The sequence below is a fragment of the Kwoniella botswanensis genome, chromosome 1, assembly GCF_036426115.1.
Source record: "Kwoniella botswanensis chromosome 1, complete sequence".
NCBI classification, from domain to species: Eukaryota; Fungi; Basidiomycota; class Tremellomycetes; order Tremellales; family Cryptococcaceae; genus Kwoniella; species Kwoniella botswanensis.
The window spans coordinates 12,304,210-12,321,236 of NC_088599.1; the positions used below are offsets into that span (position 1 = coordinate 12,304,210).

The window sequence follows — 17,027 nt, forward strand, 5'->3', positions numbered from 1 at the left end:
CTGGCAACCGAGATGACGGTTCATCTGTCAGTCTGTTTCGCCTCTTTGTTGAAAAATATGCTCTCAAGGGCGATTGTCTGCCCACGCGCATTTGCATGGGGCATCATATCCAAAGACCTTACTTCACGCAACTCGATTGACCATTCAATCTCACAAAGCGAGATTGAAGCAATGGCAAAATTGATCTACGATGCAGCATCGGTGCGTTGTTACGACCTATCATCCATAATGGCTTGGCGAAATAGACCATGAGGAAGCATGCACCTCTCCTATTCGCTGAAGGATGTCGCCAACAGGTAACTGACACGGCAGCCACAAGCCTTGTAGCTGCTATGACAAGGGATACAGTACAGTGATGTGCCACTTTTCAGCAAAGATCAGAACTTACCAGAAGAACTTACGAGAAGAACAAAGGATAGCCTCCTCGGATACGTAGATTTGGGTGGCCGTTGACACCGATTCATCGTATATAACAGTCGTATATGCAGTGTCGATCCCTGACCAACTTCAATTCTCGTAAATCAGTCACCCGAATACGAACGCACCAAAATGTCCACAGATAGTGACCCTTCATCCTCGTCCGACGAAGGTAGCGACTTCGAGACCCCTCAAAGAGACTCAGAGATCTCTGTGATTTTTCGAGAGAACGATAGTCATGACATCATCCCATACTGGAAACTTCCACCTGTATCAATGTCTTTCAAGATGACTATCGAGAATAGTACGGACCTGGCAGGATCAGATGGCAAGACCAGGACCAAACAATGGTTGGAGAAATCTATGAAACATCCTCATCCACCTTACGAGTTTGACTGTACTGTCAATGGCATGGAGGGCATAGGTATTTGCAGAGTAAACGATGAATCGGAGCTATACGACGGAAAAATTCCTAATCCTACCTTACAGAAGTTAATTGATCAAAGTGCTCTCGCCAAAGTAAAGACGTTCAGCGTGAATATACAGCCTACGCAGTGCTATTGGCCTGAGAAGAGCTTGGGGGAAGGTTCAACTTGGGGAAGCTTATCCGTCCAGCTGCGTGATGATGGTCGTTTTGAAGGTCAAGGGAAAGAAGTATATCGAGATGCCCAGATGACATTTATCGCTGGTTCCGCCAAGGTATCTCCAGCTTACGAGAACGAAGAATCAGAGATCAATCGTACCCTTGATGAAATCTTCAAAGGTCAGAAAGTGCCCTTGCTATTCACTTCCACCATCAAGTTGAGCGGTCGATGCTGGGATGATTAGGTACCGATTCAGAGCGTATTGTAATCAATTATAGGTTTTGGAAAATGTACTTCCGTACTCTAAGAGCTGTTCCAATTGCTCCTCCTCGCCATGGTGCTTGGATCCTTCTACACCCAAGAGCATTCCGAACACAGGATTTTGGCTTGCTTCCCATCCTAGTAGACTTTATTCCCCCGTCTTTCATCTACGGCCATAGAAGGTATAAAACGCCCCATCCCGTCCGCTCTGGGACTCACCCGACTAAATCAACACCGCTGATCACGAATATCAACTCGAGGAAGCCCGGGGTGGCCTCCGTCGCCACCACGGCAGCCTTCAGGATTATCACCGACAAATTCAACACCGATACCGACTCTGAGACGCGCCTTTTCCTCTCATCAGCTCAAGACCCACCCAATTCCTTCCCTTTTTCGACCACTTGCTCTGCTAGATCTCACCTATCTCGTGGTACTACCAGCTAGTCCACTCCGCCCCCCTATCCTCCCCTTCGCCATCACCGAGATTCCAGTAGTGGCCTGTGCGTCAAGTCCGTTGTTTACACCTCGAAATAGTAGAATATCGATCAACCAATTGGACAACCTCCACTCCTTTGTCGGCGGATATCGCCGCCGATCCCACCCAGCCGTGGTTGTGCCACGGCTCACCATACAAACCACAGCCAAACCGCGGCTACACCACGGCCGTCCACGGCTGAAGAGGACATCACCTGATCTCCGTTGACAATGGAGCCTCCTCCACCTTACCATGCTCCTGGGTATCTTCAATCGACGAAATCATCTTCAAGAAGAGTATCAACAGCGTCGTCGGCGTCGGTATCCTCACCGAGACCTAGACCGAGAGCAGGTGATTTCTTTGGAGGAGTGTCACAGCTCTCTCAACAGGAGCTGGACCGGGATGCTATCAATGCAGGCAGATCAGTACGAAGACGCTCTCCCAGGACTGACCTTCCCCCTGCCTTAGGTACAACCACCCGGAAACGTACACCCCCTACAAAGGCCCCTACTCCCCCCCACCACCTCCCCCCAGAACCTGTGCCATGCCCTCTATGTCCCGAGTTTGCAGGAGAGGATGTCTTCCAACACATCCGCAGAAACCACCGAGGCTACCCATTCCAACAATCTGATTTCCCCTCGAATTCTGTTGTGGTGTGTAAGGACTGTAGGGCAATCTTGAAGGTAGGTAGGACGGCTCTGACGGTACACAAGAAGAACTGTAAGGGGAAGGAAGAAAGAAGTAGTAGAGAATTGGCTAGGAGACAGAGCGGTGGAATAGTGCAGGATAGTAGAAGAAGGTCAATTGGAGTCAACCAACAACTCTCACCACCCACCCCTCGCCCTCGCCCTTCACCACCACCACAGCCACCGCAACAACAACAACAACAGCAGCAACAAACACCACCTCGTCTGGCACCCCCACCATCACCAGCTCTGCCAGCTCTGCCAGCTGCAGCCCCTTTGCCCCAGCCGGAGCACCTTACCCGTGACATCTCGGATTTGGTACCTCTACCTGGATCAGTAAAGCACCTGCATCCCAACCTGGTCAGACCCTTCATTCACGCTGCTTCTAATGCAGCCATCAAGTACAACGAGGACCCATCGGCTGGCAACCTATTCGACATTCTCGCTTTGGTGAAGGTAGGACTGGTTCCGGAGATGAGGAACGGCCACGCGGCGGTGGTGGACAGGCTTGCGAACTACCCCGCTGTCACCTGGCCGGAAGTTAGGAACGTGGATGGATCAGCTAAGAGTGAGATACTTCGGGCTAAGGAGCTGGTGGAAAGCGGACTAGTTGGGAGAGCAGAGAGGGTCCTCAACAACAACGTCAAGATCGCACCTCTCGACAACACCACTGTCCAATCGCTAAAGGATAAACACCCCAGAGGTACCGACAACCCATTCTCTGTCCCCCTTCACCAAAGCGCCGCCCATGCTACCAACCCCGAGGATCAGGATATCATCAAGGCGTTGAATAGCTTCAAAAAGGAGACTTCGCCTGGTCCTTCGGGTTGGTCGGTCAAGCTCCTTCACCTGGCCTCATCCGACCCACACTTCAAAACCTTCCTCACTACCCTCACATCACAGATTGCGGAGGGGATTGCAACGGGTCAGGAACTCCTGTGTGCCGCAAGGATCACTCCTCTCCTCAAACCGGATGGGGGAATTAGGCCAATTGCGGTGGGTGAGATGTTCTACAGGCTGGCGATGAAGGCGATCTTCACCGTCAACATGGATCAATCCTTCCTCTCCAACCACCAGTTTGGGGTAGGTACTAAAGGGGGTGTAGAACCAATCACCAGAGCTGTCCAGTTCGCATTGGACGGGCACCCGGCCTTTCCCTACACCCATCTTGTCTCTCTCGATGCATCCAACGCCTTCAACGCTGCAAGACGATCGATAACGGCTTCGGCCATCAAACAACATGCTCCGTCTCTACTCCGCATGGCCGCATGGTCATACAACAACCCTACCCCTCTGTATGTTCATGCTGAGGGTGTCACCCATACTCTCTCGTCCGCCGAAGGTCAACGACAAGGGGATCCTATGGGCCCTTTGTTTTTCTCCATCACCATCCGTAATTCGGTCGAGGAATTACAACAGCTACTCGGCCCTCGATATCTTGTCCTTGCCTACCTCGACGACATCTTCATTCTCTGCCCAGACGACAAGGGCCTACACACGTCAATTGAGTTCTTCGGTCGAGCAACCTTCACCGTTGTCGAGCTCACTGCCGACAAGTGACAAGCAGCTCTCATTGGAGGCGATACGTCGAGGAGGGATGGAACTTCTGGGAACATGCGTTGGCTCAAGGGAGTACAGACATGGCTTCTTGGCCCGAAAGATACGGTCGCTTCATGAGGACATCTCTAGAACCATGCGCCTCCCTCGTCAACATGCGCTCCTTATCCTTCGACAATCGCTTCAACAGAAGCTACGCCATCTATTGCGGACCCTTCAGTCGGAGGACCTAGAAGACCTGTGGGAGGATTTGGATGATATGATTTGGAGAGCATTGGATAGGATTAGGGGAGTGAAGGTGCCGGCGACAGTGATGGACAGGGATAGAACACTTTTGGGACTACCGACAACACTTGGTGGCCTAGGCCTGTCCTCCCACAAGGAGACAGCGCCCTTGGCATACAAGGCTGCGACAGCCCTGGCTACCAAGGTGTTAGCACCGATTGTCGATCTTCTGGATGGTGATTCGGTCAATCCAACATCCCAACGAGAACTGTGCAGAGAAGTAGCACAAATTAAACAGAAGGAATTACTAGCTTCTCTCCACCTTCGAGACAGGATGGCGGTCATTGAATCTTCGTCCCAACTGGGTAGGAGGTGGCTCCTTGCCACTCCAACCGCCCCTCACTTCACCATCTCTGAGCCGGAGATCCAAGCTAACCTCTGCTACCGTACGCTGGTGCCAGGGTACATTGGGAAGTGCAGGAAGTGCGCCAACTCCAACACACCCGGCCACGATGAATGGTGCCCCGGTAGGAAGGATTATCGCACTGGCCGGCATGAGGCTGTCAAGCACCGCTTGGCAGCTGGTCTACGATCCGTCCCCTCTGCGTCAGTCACAGTAGAACCTTATATCGACAACAGAGCGGCTAGGAGGAACGACATCAAGGTCGTCATTGATGATGGGCTGGACAGACCAGTAATCTGCGAGGAGTACGACCTGAAGGTGGTATCATTGTATGCCCCTACACACCAAGCGGCAATGAGGACCAACGGTCGCACGCGAGAGGAGAAGGACGAGATGGAGAAGCTGGAAAAGGAAGGACGGTATGGTGAGGACATAGAGAAGAGGATGCTAAAGGTCCTAGCACAACAGGCAAGGAAGAAGGTAGCTCGACTACCAGAAGGGAGAGAGGAGGAGCGAGCGCCCTTCCACCCTCTGGTACTGTCGACAGGAGGATTCCAGGACGAGGAGACAATGGAGAAGTTGAAGGAGTGGAGGAAGTGGAAGTTACCAGGTATCTCTTATATATGGATGCTTACAAGTGTCTCCGTAGCCCTAGCCAAGGCTCGAGGGAGATCATTCCTCGGCGCTATTGAGAGATAGAGGCTCTTTTCCGTAGAGGTTACCTAGCTAGATACCCCGGTTTACTGTGCTGCGCACAGACCGCCCCTTATACTGTTCCCCACTGTAGATACTCATATGGACCATGCATCTAACTCTGGGAAGCTTAAGCTGGGTATCGCTCGGTTAGTACCAAGGTGGGGGACCACTTGGGAATCCCGGGTGCTGTAGTTCAAATTTCACCTTTTTGGTGTGATCATGGGACCATTGAGTACTGACTGGCTTTTCTTCATTGAGTGCGACGAGTAAAAGGCTCTTCCAGTCTCAGCACAAAAGAACATCGTGGTGTTTGTGATGAGGAGGCAAGGGTGAGAAGCTACACATCAGAGTTGGTGATGAATGTGCGGCAAAGCTTCGGATAAATTCGTTACCAGCATGCATTCCTCCACTTTCGGACTTTTTTTTCGGTCAGTAAGTTGTTCTGAAGATTCCTCCTGTAGCACCATTGTTTACCCTTCTATACATAGATAAGATAAGACACTTGATTCACCTTACTAGCTGATGCTGAGATCCTCTTCCAGACTAGTGTTCGCTACCAGATCTACTCTTGCTAGATCCGCATATCGACCGTCTATCAAGCGATTCCTCAAGATGTCCGCTCCTTCTTCATCATCTTCTCAACCCTTCGGCGCACTTGCCGCATACATGAGACCGCCCCAGCACATCGGTATGCAGACATTGGATAGGAGTGCCTTTCAACGAGAAGTACCTGTCGTATCGGTAGCTGTCGAAGCATCCAAAGTGGGAAAGATCAGATTCAATCCCGCGTTAAGAGGGTAAGTCGAAGAATACCTCAGAATAAGCGGATCCAAACTGATCGATCTGGTGAAATAGACATGTCTTGGACCTTCCTAAGGTGAAGCCGATAGTTGAATCCCAGGATGGTGAGAAAGGTATAAGATGGATACGATTACATGTCTCTCGCGAGGAAGATATACCGTCCGAAACTAGAGAATTGATCGATAGGGAAACATTGGGTCTGAGGAAAGAGCACGTGCAGCTAGGATATGACAATTGGAACACCTGTGGGTAGTTAGATATATTCACACTGATGATCCGAAATAGAGACAGTGTAGCTGATGATGTTTTATGTGTGTGATTACAGCCGAGATACTAGGGGCTGTGTTACCAACCACCAAATCGGATGATATCCCTTCATCATTCACCTCCACTGGTCATATAGCGCATATGAACTTGAGAGAAGAGTGGTTACCTTATAGGTACCTTATCGGACAAGTCATCCTGGATGTCAGTCAGCTAATTCACGTTCTCCCATAATATGGTCGATACTTCAGCTGACAATGTTTAGTAGAAAAACCCCGGTTTACGAACGGTCGTAAATAAGCTAGATACGATACATGCTCAGTATAGGTATTTTGACATGGAGGTTATAGCAGGTGATCAAGATTATATAACCACTCTGGTAAGTTTGACTCAGCCGAATCAACGCTATTTGGCCATATCTTAAAGTCGTTCGTTTTGACTAAGGCTTATCAATAACTGGATATCTCGTAGAACGAATCAAATTGTACATTCACTTTTGATTTCTCACGAGTCTACTGGAACTCCCGTCTGCACCACGAACACGAACGGTTGATCGACCTGTTCAAGCCCAACTCTCTGGTAGCGGATGTGATGGCGGGAGTGGGACCTTTCGCTGTACCTGCAGCTAAACGGGGAAGTTACGTATTGGGCAATGATCTGAATCCAGAGAGTGCCAAGTGGATGAGGGAGAACAGGATAAAGAATCATGTAAGTGTGAATCACCCCATACACATATCGTATGAATCATTGAATATATCATGTATCCATACATTGGTAGAGATTAACTAGCTAATCCGTTATCTATCTGTAGGTCGAGAACAACCTTCGTATATTCGAACAGGACGGATCTGAATTCATACGTACCATCGCATTGGAAGTATGGCGTAATCCATTCAAGCCTAGTGCTCCTGCACCATCAAAGAGGAAACAGAGGGAAGAGCGTAAAAAGCGTGTAGCAGCTACTTTAGAATCCAAGAAGAAAGGTCAACAAGAACAAGAACAAGAACAAGAGGGGAAACCTATTCAAAGTGCTATATCAAATGCTGTTAGCAGTATAGTCGAAACTCTAGGTGTTACCACTTTGACTAATCCTCATCCTCCTCAAGTTGAAGAAGAACAAAAATTGCCTGAACCACCTAAGATCATACAGCATTTTATTATGAACCTACCCGACTCGGCATTGACATTCTTGCATTCCTATCAAGGTTGTTTTACGCCGTTATTGAACGAAGAAGATTTCGTAGCGAAATACGGTGTGGATGGAAGAGAGTTGACAGATGAGGAATTACCGATGGTTCACGTTTATTGTTTCACGAAGGAGATGGAGTTGGATAAAGCACAAGAGGATATACTAAAAGTGAGTCAACAGTCAAGCCACTACAAGAGAGAGCTAATTTATGATTGATGTGACCTGTTGCGTCTTCAGCGAGCGAGTGATGATCTTCGTCATCCATTATCGACATCCACACAAGATTATAATCTCCATCATGTGAGATCGGTAGCTCCTAGTAAGGATATGTATTGCTTGTCTTTCAGATTACCTAGAAAAGTAGCTTTCAGTTCCGTGTAGACCTACTGCATAATATAGAGATCAATTCGCATATTTCATAGGTAGATAGTGTCATATAAGTATTCGACATGCTATTTATACAAGTATAAACATCATCGGGAACGGAAAATCAACTTCAAAAGAGCAAAACAAAATATTTTTGATAATTCAACCTTCCGAATGAAATATTGAGGTGAGAGAGTCAAAAGTGGTCACAGAAACGAAGATACAGAAAAAGGAGTTCGATAGAGATCTTGATATGACATCACCAAGTCCAAATCATCCTTGCGACCCGTGATGAGGGGTTTGAGCTCTACTTCCAGCCCTCGACCCCATCCTACTTTGTACAGGCGTCTGGTGGGCGGGTGTACTAATGATTACACTTTGCATCAGCTTTATTCACCACATACGACATGTATACGATTGAACTCACATTATCCCACTGCCATGTTGACTATGTAATAACCCTCCTCCCAAGGTAATTTGATTCCTTCCGAAACCAGGTAAGAGCATGCTGCCATCCCATCCGTCAAACCCGTCGGAACTCATGAATGTAGGCAAGTATTCCGCCCATCCGTTAGATGCTGTAGGAGTCGATACGTAGTTGTGTGAACTCTGCATTCCGTTGATAGATGTCGAGTTTGACGAGAGTGGGTTGGCGAGGAAGGCAGCTGTCGGGGAAGGAGCGACGGAAGGTCCCGCTTGGGAAGGAAGTATCCTATAATTCCCATTGTCAGCTGTATATACACTAAGAAAATCACCTCATAGACAGCGCCAATCAAAGATCAATGTCACTGTGAAGATCCCAAACTCACATCATATCACCTCCTTGAGGTATATAAGTAAATTGCGTCTCTCCCGAATGTCCGGGTAATAGATCTCCCGGCTGCCAATTAGCATGTTGGTCCAGTAACTGAGGATCGTATACACCAGTATTATTGTTCTGATTAGCAGCCGCAGCAGTCACGGCCGCTACGGCAGCAGCGACCGCAGTGGAATGATCGGTTCCCACTGTTCCTGCGACGGGGGCGATAGCGATAGGATGCCCTGTAGCCATCGTTCCGTGTATCTGTTGACTTAACAACGTTCCGGGTGATGTGGGTGCAGTAGCCGAAGGTCCATGTCGTAGTTCCCTGGTCTTACGTACGATCTCTCGGATGAATGCGGCGTATATCGCTGGTTGATGAGAAGGATCGACGGCACAATCTTCGAGGATGTCTGCCATTTCGCTGTTGAACAGTAAGAGTGCATCAGCTTCGAATGAGCTCCAACGTAAATCAGCGGACGGTATTGACTCACGAGACAAGTTTAAAGATAGGTTCTTCAGAGTCATGGTATGGCCGGAGCTCAGGTTTAAGTAGTTTCAGTAAAGAGAGAAGCTATAGATGTACTGTCAGTGTGATTTTATCGGTGACACCACCCTTTATACTCACAGCATAGCTGCACATGACGAAGTTGGTATCCGGTAGATAAGGTAAATAACCCTTAGGCAGGAACTCTTCTTTGACGACAGTGCAAACCCGCTGGGTGGGAAAAGAATCAGCTTGTCTGGTCACAATAACAATAGCTCATGAGCTCACCGTAGCTGCTTCGTAGACATTTGTCAAAAAGAATGAGATGTCCATTTTCGCTCGCTAAAGCAACGATATCAGCTATCACGCCGCAAGAGTACGACCGACAGGAAGCTGAACTCACCTCCAAAGCATTTTCCAGGCCGAAGGAGTACAAGACCAAACTTGAGTAAGCGAAATAGAACTGTGCTCTGGAATCGTACTCCATCTTCCCATCAGAGATTCCGGCCATTCCTACGTATCTGGAAATCAAGACCAAGGTGATCAGCTGAATTATCATTATTCCACACATTGACACTGATACATACTGTTCAGGTTTGTTCCACTATGGATGTTCACGATTAGCTCACTTCGGTTGGAAGAACAAAGTTTGAGTTTACTTACCTCCGTCAACCATCTTCGAAGCTCCTCATGAGCAGATCGAACAATCAGCATGTCTAAGGTGCAGGTGTATCAGTTCTGGATGGTCAAATCGATTATGACTCGAGAATGGCGATCGTCCAGCCACATGATATCCCCTGAGCCCAGATTAAAAACACTCACAATCACAATCATGCCTCAATCCACTAACAGTAGTCGTACTACTATATATCGAGTCGATTGCTCTACTCATTATCTGCTGGAGTACGACATAAGCAGATAAAGGTCGATCGGAGGGTAAGGAGAATCGCTGTTGATGCCATGAGGCTTCGCATGCATTTCGGATGATGTAGTCTTCCCTCAAGGTGTAAGGTTTGCCCATTTGAGCGGAGAGGGATCGGTCAAGGACGAAGCAATGTAACCAGCATCGTTCACGATTGATTATCTATCGATTTCATTGAACATTAGCACCATGTCGTGACAGCGATGGTAATTGCCGATCATAGGAGATATTTGGCTCACCTCAAGATCCCTAGCTTTTCCTTCTTCAGTATCTAGTCCAGATACGATACTCTTTCGATGCAAGTTTAGGTCTGTCGCCATTCTGCATGCCCAGACTAGTGGTCAGTCCCGATGCCGTCTCACGTCAAGTAAATAGGATCTCCAGGCTTACCTGATAGCCATACCAAGCATCAACCACGTCCTGTCCTGTTCGAATGTCTTCTCTGGACCCAATGTCCATAAGGAAAGCAAGAGATACGCTTGAACAACCTCGACCGATTTGTATCTAAAAGAACAAAGGATTTTCAAATGAGTATGAGCCATTTTGAATATCAATTCTGATGCCCTCACCCTCTGGATGGCACTTCGAATGCGAGTCTTTTTGCATAAGCTGATAGTTGAGCATGTAACTCTGGTCGCTTGTGATAATACCTAGCAGCCAAGGCGCATATCCTGTGGTACACGTATAAATTATCTTTGCACATCTACGTTAACGGATTTGGCAAATGGACTTACACTGTACACAAGAACTGACTTCTCTGCAAGACCAAATCTGGGGTATGGAATTCCCTGTACACCAAAGGTACATGGAATGCCACTAGGGAGATCACACGCCTGTCAGCTTTGTGTATGGATACACATCGATGCCAAACGGAAAGCTCACTATGGTCGAAGAAGATATCAAACAATTCTCCAATCTCCTCCCTCGATACTATAGTCATAAGTTCTGGTAATCGATTATCGCTTAGTCCGGCTGCAGGATTGAGCGTCCCTCCTGATTGGAGCGACAATCCCTCATATCAGTCATGATACCTTATTATGAAGTAGGATATGAGGTACAAACTTACCTAGTTTGAAGTAATTATGAGACGCTACACCTTGACCGTTCTCACTATAATGATTATGTTCATCCTCATCTGCTACCGTCACACCGTTCCCACCTCTTATATCACTCGTCGCCATCCTATAACTTCCAGGTGAAAGACCCATTGGACTTCCGCTCCTGGGCGGAGGGTTGGATCTACCATCAAAATTCAACGCTGAGTTCCGATGCAGAGATTTACCACCGACGTTGTTGTTATTACCGTTGTTGGTGGCGTTGTGATTAGGAGAAGAGCTGGATACGGGATTTTTATTCTTCTTATTATCAGTATTCTGTAAACTTGCTTCAGCCAATAACCCCAAAGGTGACAAGACGTTATCAGGTAAAGAGTGTAATCTGGGAGATAAAGGTGGTTGTGAATGGTGTGGACCATGGGCACTATCCTCTCCTCGCATTTCACCTGGATATCCATCACCACTACCAGCAGAGTTGTATGATTGTCGGTTCATAGCGACCGCCAGAGTAGGTACAGCAGAAGGTGAAGTGTGGGAAGTAATCAAGTTGATAACGTCCGTGTCGGCAGTCGTGGAATGTAACGCTGTCGAAAATGAGTTGAGAGCGGGTTGGTCTAGATTACTCAATGCCTGACAAACATCAAACATCATGAGCTAAAGTCGCATGTCACAATTCCCCGCTGTGGAGGATGATAACTCACCGCTCCAATCCCTTTCAAAGCAGCTTCAAACTTGGCCATCTTCGCTGCCATTGCTTCATTCTTACGTGTACTTCGTTTACCACGGTTAGACTCTTCGAAGATACATTCGTGACCACCTGATTTGCACCGCTGAGTTGCACAAGAGGATATCAGCATGGGACCACCGTCCAATGTGAATAATTGACTAGCCCTCACCTTGCATGGAGCACCTGGACCAGCGGACTCATCAGGTATGCACCTCATCTTGATCTTTCGACAGGCGATACAAGCCCTACATGACAAAGATGATCAGGTCTATACGCGTGCTCGGATATGGTATTGACTCACCTGGATCCTCTTGTCAATTTGACTTTCGGTTTATCACCTTTACCTTTCCCCCCTTTACCCTTCCCTGCCGGAGTTCCCTTTGCACTACCGTCGTTCCCATCTTCATCTTCGTCATCATCTTCGTCATCCTCATTATCACTTTCTCCACCGCCGATGTCTTTTGGTGAATGGTCTGTTCGAGGTTTTTTATCTTGATGAGTGTGGGATTGCAAGTTGGGGTTGTTGCCGTTGTCGAGGTAAGGGGAAGTTTGATCGTAAGTGGTAGAAGTGTGTAGGGGAGAAGGTTGGAATGGGTTCGGCATTGATGAGTAAGCTTGAGCATAGGGATGAGAAGATACTTGAACCCATCCACCTGATTCGTCCGTCTGCGGTAAACCATTCGATTGACCATACGAAGCTGAAGATCCTCCGCCTTCCCAGTTTCGCTTCATCCTGATTGATTAGATAATTCAAAGCTGGGATGGACGACCCGGTTATTGATGATTGACGGTTTGGACTGAATTTGATCTGATGTGACCGGTAATGCAAGATATCCAGAAAGGTAATGAGACAAAATCGATCGATGACAGAGGAGGATGGAAAATCTTTTTCCTGTTTGTAACCGTAACCGAAGTCTGGAAGGCTGGCTGTGGCGTGTGACCCTTTGCGCTACTTGGAAAGTTTGTCTATCTCAGCCAAGCGGTGTTTACGTATGAGATTGCTGATGACTATCTCTTGGGGCTATGGATGTGTATGCTTGAGTGAGTGGTCGTAATGTATCCGAGTAGCGGTATAGGGGTGAGATGGTTGGGTGAGTGGTGGGTGATAATGGGATGAATGGCTCGGACGTTGCATTTGCCGGGTCTTTCATGGGAGGGTCCGGTTATTCAAGAGATGAACATCAGATCACCAAGACCGTTCGGTCGGCGTTACTGACGCGGAGCTCTGTCTGTGGCACTATCACTCGTTATTTCCGCCGGTCCTCGCTTCGGTCTTTGTTCAGGCACGATCAATCGTAAGGTGTTGGATGGCATCATAGGATTAGCCGTACGAGTGCTCCTTGAAGAGCGCTTACAAAGTTATCTGATACCATATCTCACTTCGTTGGCCTCCTCAACACCTTCTTCAGCCTCTACAGCAAAAAGTCACTCTCAAGATGAGCTTCGGCTCCTGCAGTCGATATGCTCTGCCTCGATCACCACTGCCTTGGGGCACAGCCGGTCCATCAAAGCATATGTCGACATCATGCTTTTCTTTCCAACCAAGAAGATCGGTCCATAACCTCGTAACGAGCAATAGCCCAAAAACACGCATAGGATTATCCACACCTGGTAGCAATTGTCTTCCTGAAACTGCATCTCAGATAGCACCATTCTCGACATCCACTCGAAGATCTGTACCACCTCCATCCACAACGACTGCACCTCCATCAACCTCCACCAAATCCCCCACGGCAATCAACACCGATGCGACCCCAAAGGATCTCTCCCATTCCGTCCAGGATAAGACAGACTGGCGGATCATCGTGAAACTAGCTGAAAATATATGGCCGAAGAATAACGCAAAAGTCAAGATACGGGTGGTAGGAGCTTTGGGTTTGTTGGTAGCAGGTAAAATATTGAATGTCCAGGTACCATTCTTCTTCAAGACGATTGTGGATAGCTTGAATGTACCTATAACGGAAAGTAGTACCGTATGGGTTCTGGCAGGTGCTTCGATTGCTGGATGTGGGTCTGCTTTTCATTGTCTCACTACATAACTCCCATGAAATTGACAGCTACCCGAGAACTCGTATATCTCATAGAGAATATGCGGAAGCTGACTTAGAGACATCATAGATGGCGCTGCAAGGATATTGACCACTGCTTTTGGTGAATTGCGAAATGCCGTTTTCGCTTCGGTATCACAAAGTGCTATAAGGAAAGTAGCGAGGGAGACTTTCGAGCATCTCCTAAACATGGATATGAGATTTCATTTGGAAAGGCAAACGGGTGGTCTGACTAGAGCTATAGATAGAGGTACCAAGTGAGTTCGGTCAATGCATACCACAGATACTTGGCCACGCATTTTACTTGAATTCTGTTGAGATCTCATGCTAATGTATCGCAGAGGTATATCCTTCATCCTCTCTTCAATCGTATTCCACGTTATCCCTACCGCCCTGGAAATATCGATGGTGTGCGGTATCCTGTCCTGGAAGTTCGGCTGGGACTTTGCGGCAGTCACAGCGATTACTATGGGTCTATACACCTGGTTCACGGTAAAGACGACAGCTTGGAGAACTCGATTTAGGAAAGAGGCAAATGCGGCCGATAACAAAGGTGCGACAGTCGCTGTTGATAGTCTGATCAACTATGAAGCTGTCAAAGTGAGTCAACGCATAATTACCATGAGGGACTTCTGGGGATGACCAGCTGATGATAATTATCCGATCATAGGCTTTTAACAACGAACGATTCGAAGTCGCACAATATGACAAAACGTTGAAGACTTACGAATCCGCCTCGGTCAAAATCGCAACTTCCTTAGCGTTGCTGAATTCAGGACAGAATTTCATCTTCTCAAGTGCTTTGACTATGATGATGTTACTTGCTGCTCAAGGAGTAGTCAAGGGTACGTGGATATTCGTTCTTGTAATAAAATGAAACGTGCCCCATTCGTCTTGACTTGCCAGCTAATGCTTTGATATGTAGGCACAATGACGGTCGGCGATCTAGTCATGGTCAACCAATTGGTCTTTCAACTCTCTTTACCCCTAAACTTCTTGGGAACGGTATATAGAGAATTAAGACAGAGTCTGATAGATATGGAAGTCATGTTCAATCTGCAGAGTTTGGATTCAGGTATCAAGGTGGGTGGACCATCATAAATAGCTCATTCACGTGAAATATGCGCTGATCGGCGTACTTCTTTGTTCTTTCTCTGATAGGACAAACCCAATACCAAACCCCTTGCTCTTAAAGGCGGTGAAATCCGATTTGAAAATGTCAACTTCGGATATCATCCCGAACGACCCATCTTTAAAGATTTATCATTCACCATCCCCTCAGGACATAAGGTGGCCATTGTCGGTCCCAGTGGATGTGGAAAATCGACAGTGTTCAGGTTACTTTTCAGATTTTACGATTCTCAGAGTGGTAGAATCCTGATAGATGGACAGGATATCAAAGATGTTTCATTAGATTCACTGAGAAAATCAATCGGAGTAGTTCCTCAAGATACACCTCTATTCCATAATGATATCTTACATAATATCCGATATGGTAATCTAGAAGCGACGGACGAACAAGTATACGAAGCCGCTAGGAAAGCCCATGTGGAAGAGACGATCCAACGTCTACCTGATAAATACGCTACAAAGGTCGGTGAGAGAGGATTGATGATTTCGGGAGGAGAAAAACAGAGATTGGCAGTTGCGAGATTGTTATTGAAAGATCCACCTATATTGTTCTTCGATGAGGCGACCAGTGCACTTGATGTGTATACGGAAACCGAGTTGATGAAGAATATAAATAATACATTATTGGGTGGAGGAAAGACTAGTGTCTTCATTGCTCATAGGTGAGTCATCGAGTAATCGGAGTTCCTTTCAGACCAATTTTGGTGGAAAATGGAAAATGGACTGACATCTGTCGTTGGCTCGTTTGTTATAAATCAGACTCCGAACGATATCGGACGCAGACCTAATCATAGTCCTACAAGATGGTAAGGTAGCTGAACAGGGTTCTCACGAGCAGTTAATGACTATCGACGGAGGTGTATATCAGAGATTATGGTTAGCCCAATTGACGGAGAGTATACAGAGTAAAGACGAAGAGGGAGAAAAGGAAGAATTGGAAGCTGTTGGTAGTAAGCAGAAACAATAGAATATCATTTACATATCTCGCTATTGGTATGGATGAGCTGTAACGTCTTGCCTTGTCATCGCGTCACTGCTATTGAACGAATATCGTTGGGCATCATCCCGTCATCGGAATAACATAAATCATGGGATCTGGGATTTTCTTCGCTCCATTTCTTTCAGGCTCTCCGGATCAGGCTCGAAAGTGATACTCACCAAGACTAATACCTGAAGGCAAGGAGCTGACTGATCGATTGTTCGATCTTAAATCATCCGCTAACATAGCGGTAGAGGGAGAACTTGGCCGAGTAAATATCTTTGTATCGATGAAAATGTTGAATATGATCTTTACCTGTCTTACTTGAATTGCCGGACCGTGAATTCCATTTATTCAGAACCTCAAGTTCCCATCTCTGTGTTTTTGTATACCGTCCATTTAGAAATTCGTCAGAGCGATCACCTTTTTCACTTTCGTACCTCCTTCTCTTCTACCATCGACTGTATCATACTTTGTTTCTTTGACCCTCGCTCAGAATCGTATCGAGTCCTATTATCATGATCCTTGACATCGCAACTCTCTAAACTACCGATACCGAATCCTTATCGTGTCGGTCTTGGTACGTCCTCATATGTCGATAAAATCTCTTCGAGTCGGACCCCGTCCCGGCTGAGTCACATTATCGTGCGCGCAATTATGCGGATATAACGACTCATATCATCTTCGGCGCAGATTAAAAGTCATCTATCGTCCCGGGATGAACGCAAGAATCATTCGGAACATTGTATTCGCCCGCGAGTCCGCTTACATCCTTTGATTGTGATTCTCGGTGATTGCATTTCCGGGATGAATTACCTTGTAGAAGCAACTGGGTATTAAGGAGACTGATTTATGCTCCGAAAGATGATAATGAATTGGAAAGTTGGTTGCTTCTTTGAAGACTGGCTTGGAGGCGTTGAGCACATCTTGGATACGTATATAAGAGGTGCATCTC

General features: G+C 47.1%; 5 protein-coding genes across 5 annotated transcripts; 4 read left to right on the forward strand and 1 right to left on the reverse strand.

Annotated features, from left to right (window-relative positions):
* Nucleotides 1-549: 549 nt before the first annotated feature.
* Nucleotides 550-1,245, forward strand: L199_004643 (uncharacterized protein; the record flags this gene model as incomplete). The annotated part of the gene is made up of 1 exon (XM_064890368.1): nt 550-1,245. The coding sequence occupies one exon, from the start codon at nt 550-552 to the stop codon at nt 1,243-1,245; it is 696 nt and encodes a 231-aa protein (XP_064746440.1).
* A 722-nt stretch (nt 1,246-1,967) lies between these two features.
* L199_004644 (uncharacterized protein) lies at nt 1,968-2,901 on the forward strand (the record flags this gene model as incomplete). Its single annotated transcript, XM_064890369.1, has 2 exons — nt 1,968-2,741; nt 2,884-2,901. The coding sequence occupies 2 exons, from the start codon at nt 1,968-1,970 to the stop codon at nt 2,899-2,901; spliced, it is 792 nt and encodes a 263-aa protein (XP_064746441.1).
* Nucleotides 2,902-5,916: 3,015 nt separating this feature from the next.
* Nucleotides 5,917-7,939, forward strand: L199_004645 (uncharacterized protein; the record flags this gene model as incomplete). The annotated part of the gene is made up of 7 exons (XM_064890370.1): nt 5,917-6,101; nt 6,160-6,350; nt 6,431-6,573; nt 6,638-6,748; nt 6,841-7,077; nt 7,181-7,726; nt 7,796-7,939. 7 exons carry the CDS (start codon nt 5,917-5,919, stop codon nt 7,937-7,939), a joined length of 1,557 nt encoding a protein of 518 aa, XP_064746442.1.
* Nucleotides 7,940-8,197: 258 nt separating this feature from the next.
* L199_004646 (uncharacterized protein) lies at nt 8,198-12,646 on the reverse strand (the record flags this gene model as incomplete). Its single annotated transcript, XM_064890371.1, has 19 exons — nt 8,198-8,288; nt 8,352-8,636; nt 8,734-9,147; nt 9,218-9,297; nt 9,352-9,441; nt 9,499-9,552; nt 9,614-9,731; nt 9,798-9,814; nt 9,874-9,926; nt 10,033-10,294; nt 10,372-10,453; nt 10,523-10,636; nt 10,702-10,803; nt 10,867-10,948; nt 11,015-11,125; nt 11,199-11,817; nt 11,889-12,017; nt 12,084-12,159; nt 12,216-12,646. The coding sequence occupies 19 exons, from the start codon at nt 12,644-12,646 to the stop codon at nt 8,198-8,200; spliced, it is 3,210 nt and encodes a 1,069-aa protein (XP_064746443.1).
* Nucleotides 12,647-13,350: 704 nt separating this feature from the next.
* Nucleotides 13,351-16,060, forward strand: L199_004647 (iron-sulfur clusters transporter ATM1, mitochondrial; the record flags this gene model as incomplete). The annotated part of the gene is made up of 7 exons (XM_064890372.1): nt 13,351-13,921; nt 14,033-14,219; nt 14,304-14,562; nt 14,633-14,807; nt 14,888-15,045; nt 15,124-15,755; nt 15,853-16,060. 7 exons carry the CDS (start codon nt 13,351-13,353, stop codon nt 16,058-16,060), a joined length of 2,190 nt encoding a protein of 729 aa, XP_064746444.1.
* Nucleotides 16,061-17,027: the final 967 nt, after the last annotated feature.